The sequence below is a fragment of the Colossoma macropomum genome, unplaced genomic scaffold, assembly GCF_904425465.1.
Source record: "Colossoma macropomum unplaced genomic scaffold, Colossoma_macropomum, whole genome shotgun sequence".
Classification (NCBI taxonomy): Eukaryota; Metazoa; Chordata; class Actinopteri; order Characiformes; family Serrasalmidae; genus Colossoma; species Colossoma macropomum.
The window spans coordinates 21,432,238-21,446,006 of NW_023494801.1; the positions used below are offsets into that span (position 1 = coordinate 21,432,238).

At 38.9% G+C, this 13,769-nt stretch overlaps 1 protein-coding gene across 2 annotated transcripts in view; it reads left to right on the forward strand.

The window, feature by feature from the left end:
* Positions 1–13,769, forward strand: part of cyth3b (cytohesin 3b) — a 46,815-nt gene that overhangs the window by 28,705 nt on the left and 4,341 nt on the right. For both annotated transcript variants that reach the window (XM_036589210.1, XM_036589211.1), the window contains exons 8-12: positions 1,636–1,784; positions 2,818–2,929; positions 11,335–11,411; positions 11,775–11,846; positions 12,802–12,956. In XM_036589210.1, the coding sequence (XP_036445103.1) occupies positions 1,636–1,784; positions 2,818–2,929; positions 11,335–11,411; positions 11,775–11,846; positions 12,802–12,956 (565 nt within the window). The remainder of the gene's footprint in view (positions 1–1,635; positions 1,785–2,817; positions 2,930–11,334; positions 11,412–11,774; positions 11,847–12,801; positions 12,957–13,769) is intronic.

Below are 13,769 nucleotides of genomic sequence, written 5' to 3' on the forward strand. Positions count from 1 at the left end.
ATAAGTAATAAGTAATAAGTAATCGTAGTAGGGTAGAGATCAGTATCAACTGTACCTATCCGATATTCTTTTCTTTAAAAACTATCAAGCTATTTTTAATTAAAGCACTTTACTTAAGATGAGCATCTAAAAGTAAGCTGTCATGTTCAAGTTACTCTCTACTAAATACACAGCTAACAACATCACATAATTCAAGTGTGTGATTTAGGATTCTGATCTAGGATTTTCTGCTCATATGAACCTGATATCTATACCAAATATCTGATCAGTTGCGTCTCTAGTAACGAGTTCTTATGGTGGAATGCGGTGTTAGCTTTACCCCAGATGTAACAGGACCCATGTCTTCCAGAAAGTTCCACCTTTGACTCATCAGTCCACAAAATATTATCCCATAAGTCTTAAGGGTCATCTAGATGTTTTTTGGCAAATGTGAGACGAGCCTTTGTGTTCTTTTCGGTCAGCAGTGGTTTGCCCCTTGCAACTCTGCCATGGATGCCATTTTTGCCCAGTGTCTTTCCTTTGTGGAATTGTGTACATTGATCTTAACTCAGGCAAGTGAGGCCTGCAGTTCTTCAGGTGTTTCTCTGGGTTCCCTTGTGACCTCCTGAGTCATGAAATTTTGGTAGGCCAGCCACTCCTGAGAAGTTTCACCACTGTTCCAAGTTTTCTCCATTTGAATATAATGGCTCTCGCTGTGGTGCGCTGGAGTCCCAGAACCTTGGCAATGGCTTTGTAACCCTTTCCAGACTGGTAGACTCCAATAACTTTGTTTCACATCTATTTGAATCTGTTTAGAAAGTGGAATCGTGCTGCTTTTTGAGATCTTCTAGCCTGTTTAACGTTGCCAGACTTTCTGTTTAAGTAATGTTTAGATTCAACAGATCTGGATATATATATGTGCATGCAGCGGGTTCTACACACTAGGCGAACTGCTGTTCCCTAGTCTAACCATGGTTAATTCTAACCATATAGTTCTCCATCTTTTTACCTCTTGTGCTTCATAAGAGTTTAATTAATTTTATGTGCTTGTGATAATGTGGATTCAGGGTTAAACAGGCCTATGACTTCTGATATGTGTCAGGACTAGCCACTGACTGTGTCTTATCCATGGAGTGAGCAGGAGGAGGAAAAGGGCAGGCGTTTGTTTGTGAACATGGTGGGAAGAGGAAAAGTGGCGACGGAGAGCACAACTGCAATGATTTATTTACTATGTCTACTGGGACTGCACCATGTCGAAGCCATTAGAAACAACACACTGGGTTTTTTTTTCCCTTTATCCGCCCACCTTCTCTCCACTCCAGTGCCTCAGCGCCCACTCTCATGTCTGAGGAGAGAGTTGACAGAGTTGTAATGTTACACACGTCAGCTCAAATTGAAGGGAGGTGGAAATTCAGATTGATTAAAATGCTTTGTGGTTATTGTGACAGTACAATTATTCTGACTGTCATACACAAATCTGCATTAATATGATGGCATCCATCAGGCTATTAGGATAAGGTAATTCCAGTTACTGCTGTTTACTAGTGAGTAATACAAATGATCATGTAATAAAGCTGTGTAGCTAGAATAATACTGATTCTGATAGCCATGGAACAATATGAAGAGTATTTTCAGCATTTTCTTGTTTCTCTACAGACACATGTTATGTACTCTCCTTCGCAATCATCATGTTGAACACCAGCCTTCACAACCCCAATGTCAGGGACAAGCCTGCTGTGGAACGTTTCATCTCCATGAACAGAGGCATCAACGAGGGAGGAGATCTGCCAGAGGAGCTGCTCAGGGTAATCATTGTTGGCCTTCTTTGGAATTAACAATTTTAATATCAGAGCCAGTACTAAACATCACTGACACTGGGCACACTCTCTTGTCCTACTAGCAATACTAACAGTAAGGCCTGCCATGCACTGCTGGCTTTTACTGAAGTTAACCATCACTAACATTGTGGCATATTTTATCCTTCTGCCAGCAATGCAGACAGCAGGGCCTGCACATCCACCCTGCTAACAAAGCTAACCGCAGGAGTGGGTGTAGGGGAGCAAAGTTGGGGAGGGGGCTATCAATTATTGACAGTTGCTAATTTTTTGATGACTTCTAAATGATAAGGCTTAAATAATCCTAAACTCCTAGCAAAAGCAAGCTAGTCAAGTAACGTAAACTCAAAACTACATATTAGCTAGCTTGCTAGTGTGTGCAGCTAGCTAGCGTGGTGATTCCATGACTGGGGTGTCATTTAGCCCTTGTAATTATTAAAAACTTTAGTTTTGTCATATTTAACTCTGAAATTAAGAGAACATACATTTAACCACTGAAAAGGTACAATATCTCATTTTTAAAATGTTAATTTTCTGATTGCAAAATGCAGAATTTGTTGAAGTCCAAAATAATCACTTATCACTTATGGCAAGATATATAGTATACCCCAGTTGCTAATGATGCTAGCAACATGCTAGCTACTTTAATGCTAGTAACCTTAGCAACCATATGCCCTGTATTCTCAATCTCATTACCTCAAAATGTGCTAAAGTTTCTAGTTGAAGCTATTTGAAGTTCTGAAACTTGGTAGATCCTTTAGCATTAACTCAGAAACTTCATCTGTTTCTGACCTTGCAAGACTCAGCTAATTTAGTTCAGGTTCCATTCAAGTGAAACCAGAACAGCACCCAAGCCCATCATGATTAATGCACTAGTGGCCATAGGAATGTCATTAAAATTTTAAACTTGCAGCCACGTGTTTGTACTTATTTGCATGCAAGATGAGCACTAATGTGTCGCCTTCGCATCTCTCTCTCACTTTCTTCTCCTGTTCCCGAGCAGAACCTGTACGAAAGCATTAAAAGCGAACCCTTTAAGATCCCCGAGGATGATGGCAATGACCTGACCCACACTTTCTTCAATCCTGACAGAGAAGGCTGGCTGCTGAAGCTAGGTCAGTGGAGAAGCACAGGCCTTTGACCCTGTGAGGCCTCTACACACACTTTCTGTCTGTTGTGTTGCTCTACTGTCCTCTCTCCATCGCTTTCTGTCACTCCAGAGACACAGTGTTGTCACGGTGTGGCTAGACCGCTGAGAGAAACTGTGGGTTTTCTCACAAGGTGGGTGGTGTCAGTGAAAGCTGTGAAAACATCACCATTCAGTGGCTCATAAATGCATTTACGGCCCCTTATTACAAATAGGCCCCTCTATTTCAGCATTTCTGTATTAAAATTAAGCAATTTAGTGTGAACGAGGTCTACACTCTTAAAAATAAAGATGACAAAAAGAGTTGGAGTGATGCCATAGAGGGACCAAATCTGATTCCCTAAAAAAACACTTTCTGTGGATGGTTCTTTAACACACCATTTTTGTTAATGTGCGCAAGAGTAAAGAACCTTTTCAAATGTCCCCATATTCTACATTTTTCATACATCATATCCTGTATCCATATATGACATCCCAAAGCAAAAATGTCTTTCATAAGAACAACTGTTCTCAGGATAAATAAAGCATCCCAGTACTGTTTTAATGTAGGATGACTGATTTCTGAATTCTTTCTCCTGAGATCCCTCTTAGGAAAAAAGAGGTGATTGTAAGAGGTTCTGAAGAAAAAAGGAAAAACCCAAATCCCCTTTTGCAGTGACAGACTGCTGAAAGATTTCTAAACTGTAGAGGAGGTCTATATAAGAATGAGATGAGATCTTACACTTTCTCTCATAAATATTATTAAATAACTGACTATGATGGGATAAACCAGACACAAGAGTTAAAACATCTATCAAACAATGTTTTGATTCAAGTGAGAACATCAGTGGGCTATTGCTCAGGAGCCATATATAAGAAACAGGAGAACACTGCTTAAGTCTCATGCTGATTTCAAACAGGACTTAAGTACATCTAGGATGAGATCTCTGTTCTGATTGGCTGTCCTGTGTTGTGCCTCATTTGAAAGCCAGACCAGCCTGAAACACCCCTTTAACTTTAGTGTGAATGTGCGAGGCTAAACTGCTGGCTTAATAGATGAATATATGCCAATATTTTGCTTTTCCTGACAACACAAAATCAGGCTGTTTTTGCAATTTAGTTTCCATATGGACTGTGTGAACGAGTAGTGTAGTAGACTGAGGAGTGAACGGGACATTTTGAAACTTTAATGGTGTTTACATACTACATCAAAATAATTTCAAAATAGTGAGGAAAATACGGTTTTCCATCACTTTGGCCTTTTAAATGTAAATCATAATGCTAAAGTTCGAAACCAATTGGTTCTAAACCAGTTTCCAACACTCTTAAAAGAAGAGGTACCAAATGGGACCAAAAAGTGTTGTCTGGAGTGATGCTGTAGAAGAACCACTTTTGGTTCACTGTAGGCTGTTTTGGTGGGTGCTTTGTTAAAGTTTAAAATTCTCAACACAATGCAAAAGTTCTCTACAAATAAAGTTTTTTTGAGCATCCATTATCTTCAAGATTGTAGAACAGTACATCAGAGCCAAGAACTTTTATTTTTAGGAGTGTAGAACAGTACTGTCAGAGCCAGGAACCATTTAGGAACCTTTATTTTTAAGAGTGTAGAATAGAACGTCAGAGCCAGAAACCATTTAGGAACCTTCATTTTTAAGAGTGTAAAATAAAAGTACATTAATCACAAATAGCTGCGACTTTGCAGGGAAAGATGTGATGTGTGGAAGTGAAAGAAAATACGTGTGTAATGCCTTCTTTTTATGAGGCTCTGCTGCCAAGGTCTCTACAAATGTCACTGCTCTCACATTAATGTTGACATAGCCAGAGTCTTTTAAGAGGTCCCACAAAAATGCAGTCAGACAGTTTTATTCTGCGCTGCTATTTTTATTTACCAGGCATCATTCAAAAAAAAAAAAAGTGATGTAGTTTGCCTGGAGCTCTGTGTTTATTTACATATGTTTTTAATATTCTCCCACCCTTACGTCTCCTCCCCGAGTCTGTGCAGTGTTGGTCCTAGAAGTTTAATGTGTGTGCGCGTGTGGCTGGATGCATCATCGTTACATGTTCCTTTTTATGTTTCTCTATTCCCTGCCCTCTGCTCCCATCCTTCTGTGTGTGTCTGCCTGTCTCCTCTCACCCACACCCCCCAAGAAGTATGTAACCTGGGAGAGCGCTGTGGCTCCATTCTAACCTCCTCTACTCCTGTCACCTCCTCCCTCATTTAGCCTGTCCTCTTGTCCTCCCAAACTCTAGGGATGGGAGAGATAAAAACCAGCACCATAGAGAATTGTACATGTTAGCGTTAGCTTGTCATTAAGGGGTAGCTACTGTTACTCAAGCACAGTTGTCAAAAGATTTCCCTGGGCTAGTTTTAACTAATAAGATATGTTTTTTAAGTGAACACCTCTGTAGGTTGATGTTTTTGTTCCATGCAACTTTTTTCAACTTTGTCCCATTTGTTCCGTTCAACTCTTACACAAACTCAAACATTCACATTAATCAGAATGCAGTCAGAATATCTAGAATCAATATTATATTTTCACATAAAATATCACACAAAAAAGACGCAGTTTATTTTAGTCCACATAAACTCTGCCTTCTTAATCATGTCCTAAAAAACACAAACTTGGCAAATAATTCATGTTCCATTGTAGCATGGTGCATTTACTTAAAACTCCACTATACAAGATTTTTTTTGTTAAAATTGAATGTCCTTCACCGAGTTTTGACTGAGTTCTCTTTGAATACTCTTTCAGCACACTCATAATCATCAGATTAATCCACTTGGGGAAGGGATCTGGAATACAATTGACGTTACAAAATGTTCTCCCACATGTTGTGTGCAATTACATCAAGGAGATTTCTAAATTTCCACGTCTTACATAGCGCAGTTAATCTTAACTAATAGAAAAGCTGTCATGTTTTGTTGCTCTGTCAGAACATCACAGCACTTCAGTGAATTGGTGTCCTGTATATTTTCCCGTCTTTCCATGATGAATGTACCAGAATAGTGGTTTCTGTATTCACATACCGCTACAGGAATGGATAACCCCATGCAAATGATATCCCATGCACATTCAAAATATTATACTAATTGTTTCCTAAATGAATTATGATTCCCCTTTGAAAGATTCTACATCAATGTGCAAGATAGTCCTGAAAAAGTCATGAAAAATAGTATAGGCTATACTGCATACAGTGTAAACACTATACTGTAGGTTATACAGCTATACTGTATGCCGTGGGAAATGATCAGTTAGCTTTTAATTTACTGCTACTAGGTGAAAGATAAAGATGTAAACCTATAGATCTGAGAAGTACACACTGCTTAGGCTACAGTTAAGTTCATGGGTGAATACCCAACGGACAAATATAGGAGGAAATTATAATGTACCCCACAGACATTACATGATACACAATATGTATCACATCATTTAGTTTTTCTAAAGTTATATAAGTTTTCTGAGGATGTATAAAAAAGCCCCATGAGTGCCACATATAAAAATGTATATAATTGCATAACAATAAATAAATAGAATATAATAATAGTAATAATAATAAATATAATATTTTTCTTCAGTGTTTTACACACTGTGCTACAGAAAATCCACTTAAACAGGACTAATTGTGCTCTCTTTTCAAGTTGGGTAGTGTTCTTTAAGCATTCACAATATCCTTAGAAGAGCTTATTGTCATGCAGTTTAACATGATAACGATAAATGTTGTCATATTGCCCACCCCTATCCCTAATACACAAATGCTGATACCTTGGCATATATTATTTCCCATTTAAAATGTTTATTAGCTTCATTCATAAACTAATAGAATACCAAAATCCATTGGGTAAGGGCTGCTAAATGTAACTGGAATGGAACTGTAGCTTTTCAGTGTTGCTTTGTCTACTTCAGTTTATTATTTTGAGTCTATAAAAATGACTGAAGTCAGAAACTTCATACACAAAAGTGTAAACTATAATGGATAAAAACATTGAAATAGTATCGTGGCTCAAGTGTTGTCATAATACTGTATTATGGGGCCTGCAATGATTTCCACCACTGCTCTCCTCACTGTAGCGCTTCAAAAACAGAACCAGAGAAAGTTTAAGGAAAGCATGGCCACCTCTGTTTTTCCCAGTGTTTAAAAAACATGACTACAAAATTCTAGAGGGTGCCCACGAGTTGAAAAGTACAACAGCAGTGTTTATATATTGTATGCTTTTCCATGTCCTGAAAATCAGTGCATTTTTCTATATAAAAAATTAGTAAGCATTTACAAGCTATGATTTCGCACAAAAGCTCCCTAACTCCGTAGCAGTCCATTCATTTTAGACTCACTCAGGAGCGCCCTCTAGTGTCAAACTTGCAAGACATTATGGAGTGGCATTTCTTCTCACTACACATTATCTGCCAGTACCTGTTCTAATTGGCTGCTGTGGTCTGTCAGGGTCAGAGGTCACCTGGCTGACTGTGGGCCTGGCCAACCGTCACACCTCAGTATTATTGCCTGGCCTGGGACTCGCACATTCCTCCAGCAGTACGTAAGGTCTCTGCAGGCTCATATACATGCCAACAGCTCTGGCGTACAGAGTCGTTACATTATTACCCCCCAAAACTCCTCCAGGCAGTGCAGAGAGAAGAGTTTCTTTACTGAAATATTTTTAATTTAAAAACACCCCTTGGAGGGTGTAAGGGAGGGGGATGTGTTTTGAATCCTTACAGAAATATAGGAAATAAAAGAGATTAGGGCATGTTAATATACAAATATGAACTCTTGAAAATAGGTTGTGCATAAATGAGGGGCTTCCTGAGAGGTACGCTGCTAAATGAAGATTAGTAAGAATACTGCCTCTGCCTTAATGAGCCTATTCAGAACTGCTGCAAGCTCTGCAGTCAGCTGTAGTACTTGCACTGAAGCAGTTTAAAAGAACAGTTCACGAAAAATGCTAATGTGCCTAATTGAATAGATATTTTTGTGAAGTAGATTGTGTAATAGCATAGATAGCATAACTAGTCCCTACAAGCTTTCATTGCTGGCGTAGCATTTCTTTTACAAAAGCATGATACATTCATGAACAGTAGTGTGAGAATATTATGCAAGTTTGTCCCTTCGTCATTATATTAGCAGCTTTCTGGGTAACTTTGAAAGAGCCCATATCATGAACACTGTGTTTTCACTTCTGTATGTAAACATTGTTAAATTGTCAAAAATATGGAAGCAAAGCTGCAAAAAACAGCCCGTTTCGAATTGTGTATTTGTAAAGCCAAAACTTATACTTGTATATGCACTTTTTCCTTCAACATTCAACTCCCATTTACACTGAAGTTAAAAGGAGTGTTTCCACACAAATTGCTTTTTAAATGAGGTACAATGTAGGACAGCCAATCTGAAGAGATGTCATTTACATATGTTAGTCTTAAAGACACAGAGACAACAGCCTATTTAACTCTAAGCGATAAGGAGAGGTTTGAAAATAGTCATGTGAAAATTAATTGGGGCACTTCTTCTTTACCTAAAATAAAATACAAGAAACTACAGTAAACTATAAACTTCTAAAAACTATAGGTCCTTTAACAATGGCCAGAAATGTTAAGAAATGTTGAAATGTCAGTTGATCCTTTATTATATGCTGCTCATGCTTGTTAGGAAAGGTAGGGCTCTTTTGTTAAATTATCAACAGTGCCAGTAAGTACCACAAAGATTTAGTCACGGTTCTAAGAAATAAACATAAGGATACATGTGAAGCCCATGATCCATCCGTGCCTAGATGATTACAGTGATACAGGAATGGGGAACCTTTCTGAGAAATGAATCCACAGTGACACAAAATCATTGTGGAAACCATTTACCACAGTGATGTATTTACCAATGAACCTCTCATAGCTGGAGAAAACAAAACAGTAGTGTGGTGTTTCTCACATGTTGAGGCCTACCCTCTTTTTTTTCAGTGCCCTGTGGGTATATGAACCAACAGGACACAACAGGTGTGCTGTTACTCAATGTTAATTGCGCTATTACTGAAGTGTGTCATAATGCCTGGCTCAGCTACAGCCTTCTCTTCCTAACCCGCCTTGCCTGGTATCCCTGCCAGGAAACTTCATGACAAAGTCTAATCTTTAGGCATTAGATGATTATTTCTTGTGTATTTCTTCTATTTTTAACCATTTTGAATTTCCTTCTCCTTGTTGCTTAGCGCCGCATTGCTGTTTTGTTGGTTGTTACTGTTAACAAAATGGTACGTGTTATGATTAGCACTGTAGTGTGCTTTTCAAGTCACAGTTTAAGTTTAGGACAGTAACAGCTTAAGCTTAGGATCATTGCGGAAGTGTGGAAACAATCCAATTTAATTTAATTTTCAAGTATATAGTGGTAGGCCTGATATTACTATATTTTAATCAGTTAAATGGGTGTTTTTTTGAAACACACTTTGTTTCTTGATGAGTACGATTATAAAATAATAGGTCGATGAATAGTAAAATACAGGCTTAAACTAGACAGTTTATTTCAGACTTTCACATACATTTGCACTGATGTCTGCATTTATCTGTTTTTACTACAGAGTTCCCCTTTTTATGTGCACAAGAAGACTTTTTAAGTATCAACATTGGCATTGGGATACTAGCCTTTGTATTACTTAATAATGGCCCGATTATAAAATGATATCCACCTCTCGTCTTATTAATAATGGAACATCAAGCTAAGATTCTACCTATTACTCAGTCTAATCAGTGACTGGAAAACCAGGCCTATAGGTCTAGCGAAGAATAATGATAAAGGATGATAAAGGAAGCTTTGTTATCACTAGTGTACTGCGCACTATCATCTGGTGTTCACTGTGATAGCAGTGAGAGAGTCACTATTGGAGATCTGAAAGCAAACACTTGAGATAGCCCACAGCCACCTTGTCACACCAGCCTCAGCAGACGAGCTCTGAGGTGAAAGCTGTTTTTGTTCAACTTATCAGCAGGAAAAAGTGCCTCGACTGCAGATATACCCGGAAACAGGGGACAGTGTTTGATGTGTGGTTTCAGTGTGGAGGAGTCTGGAGTGTGTGAGTGAGTGGGTGTGTTTCTGCCCTGGCTAGATTGGTGGTATTAAGGCTTTGTTTGCTAAAGGCTGGGCCGAGACAAGCTTAGTAAACATGGGCATCTAATTGAATCATAAAATGCAAACAGCAGTGGTCGCGTGAAGTTGTTTGGAGAGTGGCAGGACTTGGCACCCATGGCCTCCAGGAGAACAACCAGCCAGGTTCACACTGTGATCTGAGAACAACTCTGACATCTCCTGAAGAAAGGCTCCTGCTGCAGAAGCACTGCTTCCAGCCATTTCCTGTTTTTTGCTCACATAGCCAGGAGTTCAGATCGACGAAATGTAGTTTGAGTTGTCCCCCTTGACGCGATACACAGAGCAGCACAATGCAGCCAGCTATTCAGTTCCCTTTAGGGCAGAAAAGGTTTTTTTAGCTTTAGCTAAATCATTTTAAAATAAGCAAGATTAATAATGTTGTACAAGCGTCCTGTACATCTCTGCAGCAAATAAAAGCGAAAAGTCTGTTTCAAGCACTTACTGTTTGTGAACAATTCAGTTGTAACATTTGCTAGAGAAGTCAGGTTAATTGATCCAAACACAGTTTAATAAACATTTAATACAATTTTATGTTATTTGAACCAAATTAGCATTCAAACCTAAATACATACAAAACAGATTTATCCAAATACAGATAACAAGTGAAATGAGGCTGTATCAAACAAATTTTTTGACCACAAAGAAGAACAGCAAATATCAAAATGTAAATGTATTGTACATGATGTCTAGCCTGTTATACAGTTTTGACATGAGTGAACAAAAAAGTTTCAAATAAATTAACTGGTTTGAATTTATGGTGAAATGGACTGAAATATTATAAACTACAACATATTTTTGTGCTTTCTTTAATATTTCAGCTTTTTTGAGAACAAAATATAAAGTTGTTGAATGAGAAATTATATAGTATTATAATCTATTTATAGTAATTTCTTGTCAAGTTTTCTGCCTTGAGATTTGATCACCACTTTTGAAACACAAGGCATTCTGGATGTGAGTTTTATTCTAACTTCATTCTCAGTGGTGGACAGACTTCTCAATGATTGTGGAATCATTTGTAGCCCCCATCATCATTCTGGGAACGTTTAACATTACTTTTTTCCATTTCCCATTTATTTTACAGATTTTGACAAACTATTTAAAAGCTGTAAAGTTGCTCAAAAACAGCATTGTACTGTAATCATGTAGTTCATAGGTAAAACAACAGCTATAAAATACATTTGCCTTGTAATGGTCTGCTGGTCACAACCGCTTTGCTGTTGGTGTGTTTATTTGACTGTGGTTAGTGATGACGCTATCATTTTCTTTCCCCTGCAGGAGGAAGAGTAAAAACCTGGAAGAGACGATGGTTCATTTTAACCGACAACTGCCTGTACTACTTTGAGTACACAACGGTCAGTAGGCTTCCTTTACAGAGCATGTTTGTTCAAGAATAAAATGCAAAATTAATCATTTTAGACCTACATTCTAAGTGTTATAAAAGAACATTCATGCAAACATCCATTTGTTTTGATGTTTAGTTAAGCGATGTGTATGGTATGGCATTCATAAACTGAGCGGTCCCTGTAAAACTTTCCATCCTCATAGTCTTTATCTTGATTTCCACTTTTGCTGACGGCATGGATTCATTTAGTCAGCACTTTTAATAGTAACAATAGCTGATGTTGTCAGTATGAAGGCGTAGGAATATGGTGGCGTAGTCTAGGTCTTTTTCTAGTGGCTGGCAGGCTGTGACTGTATGTATTGTCATGTTACAGGACAAGGAGCCGCGAGGGATCATTCCTCTGGAGAATCTCAGTATCCGAGAGGTGGAGGAGCCCAGAAAGCCTGTGAGTGCTTTGTCATGTTTTGAGACCTTAGATACACTGTGTCCATTTGCTCCAACTCATTTGCTCCTAGCCTGGCTACCCATCATGCATCACTTCATCTACATTACATAGAGGTGCACGATATGTGGGCGTCTGATATATTATTTGCTAATAATTGAAAAATGTAATTATTACTATTGATTCAATATTGGAACTACAGCCGACAATAAAGATATTTCTATTCTTTCCAAGCTCAAAAGGATGGAAAGGATGGCAAGTGGCTAACACTGCCATTGTAGGTCATGCTGAATAAGAGCACCAGCTAAACATGCATATGATTACGATAACTGTCATGTCTGACTTAGACTCACTGCCCTTCGCTGTGGATTAAATTTTTTTTAAATGCAAACAAGTAAAATGACCCCTTATTTTCACCATGATCTGTTTCCTTCAGTGCTTTAGGCCTTTTTGATTGTTTTCAAAAATTAGTGGGTGGGGTTACAGAAAGCACACGATTGGCAGAGTGCTTCATTTGCTTGATTAGTTAAAGAGTGTCCAACATCTGGACTATCCAACCTTTATGACTTCACTCACATTAGTCATCAGTGTAAATGATGCCTATGAGGGAAGATTCAGACTCACTGCATTTAGGGACTGATTTGTAGAGATATGTATCATAAATATCTGTTAATTTTGAGGTATTACATTGAACTTGTGTCCAAAAATGCAAAGACAGGGTTTATGTTGGTGCTGTTGGGTGTTGAGGATTTTGCCTTTTACTACAGATATCAGCTGCATTGTTATGTCTACGGTTACAATAACAAAATCTACCTGATAATCAGGACATACAAGCTACTTGTTGCGCTCAATTGGTTTTATTGTGAAATTCCCCTCAACGCTCTCAAAAATGCTGTAATCACTAATAGTGAGCCTGCACTAACTCTTAGAAACGTAAAATCTATCCTTCCCTTCCCAGAACTGTTTTGAGCTCTACAACCCAAACCACAAAGGCCAGGTCATCAAGGCGTGTAAGACGGAGGCTGATGGGCGGGTGGTGGAGGGAAATCACGTGGTCTACAGGATATCAGCACCAACACCAGAGGAGAAGGAGGAGTGGATCAAATCCATCAAGTAAGTCTCTCAGTCAGTTTTTATCAATCAAGATGAAGGAGTTCAGTGTCCTAGTTATGGGCAGTTAATGAGTCTTTAAAGGCACAGTCCGGTGAAAAATCTCATAAACACAGTGTTCCACTTACCCCAAATGGAGTCAGTCGGCCAAGCTTTTTGGTGTCTGAAGTTTGCTTCTTTAGTTCTGCACTAGAGCTTGGAAGGTCATGTAGATAACATGTAATGGAAGCATATACACACCACTTGGATCTGTGCACAAAGCATGCCTGAATCATCAAAACATAACTGTATGTCATACAGAAGAAAACATATATTTGAGATTATTAGCCTCGTAACATCCTGTACAAAACTAAAGAAGCAAACTAAAAACACCAAACATGTCTTGACTGATCAGCTACTGTTCCTTTAATCGGCCATGAAATGCAAATTGCATAGTAACAATCCTAAGTAGTTAGATGGTGAGTGGAATTCAGGGCAGGGCTGGGTTGCATGCAGCAGTGTTGGAGCTGGTTGGTGGTGGAGGGTGCTGGATGTGTACATGATTGGGCTGCTTGTGGGGAAACAGAAGTCTCAATCCGCTGTGCCAGTAGGGCAGCCCCCCATTCATACTCGCCTGGGGTTTTCATGGTACAATCAGTGAGGGGGATTAGTCAGTGCATATAGCACCCCGGGGGGGAGGGGAAGAGATCGAGCCCAGCCAACAGCTCCACTGGATCCAGTACTCAGCAGGCCCATGCCAAACTGCCTTCTCTACTAATCTAGCCGCTAACGCTAACGGGGCCCAGCATGCATGTTATCTCTTCCTCAGAAGAGGAG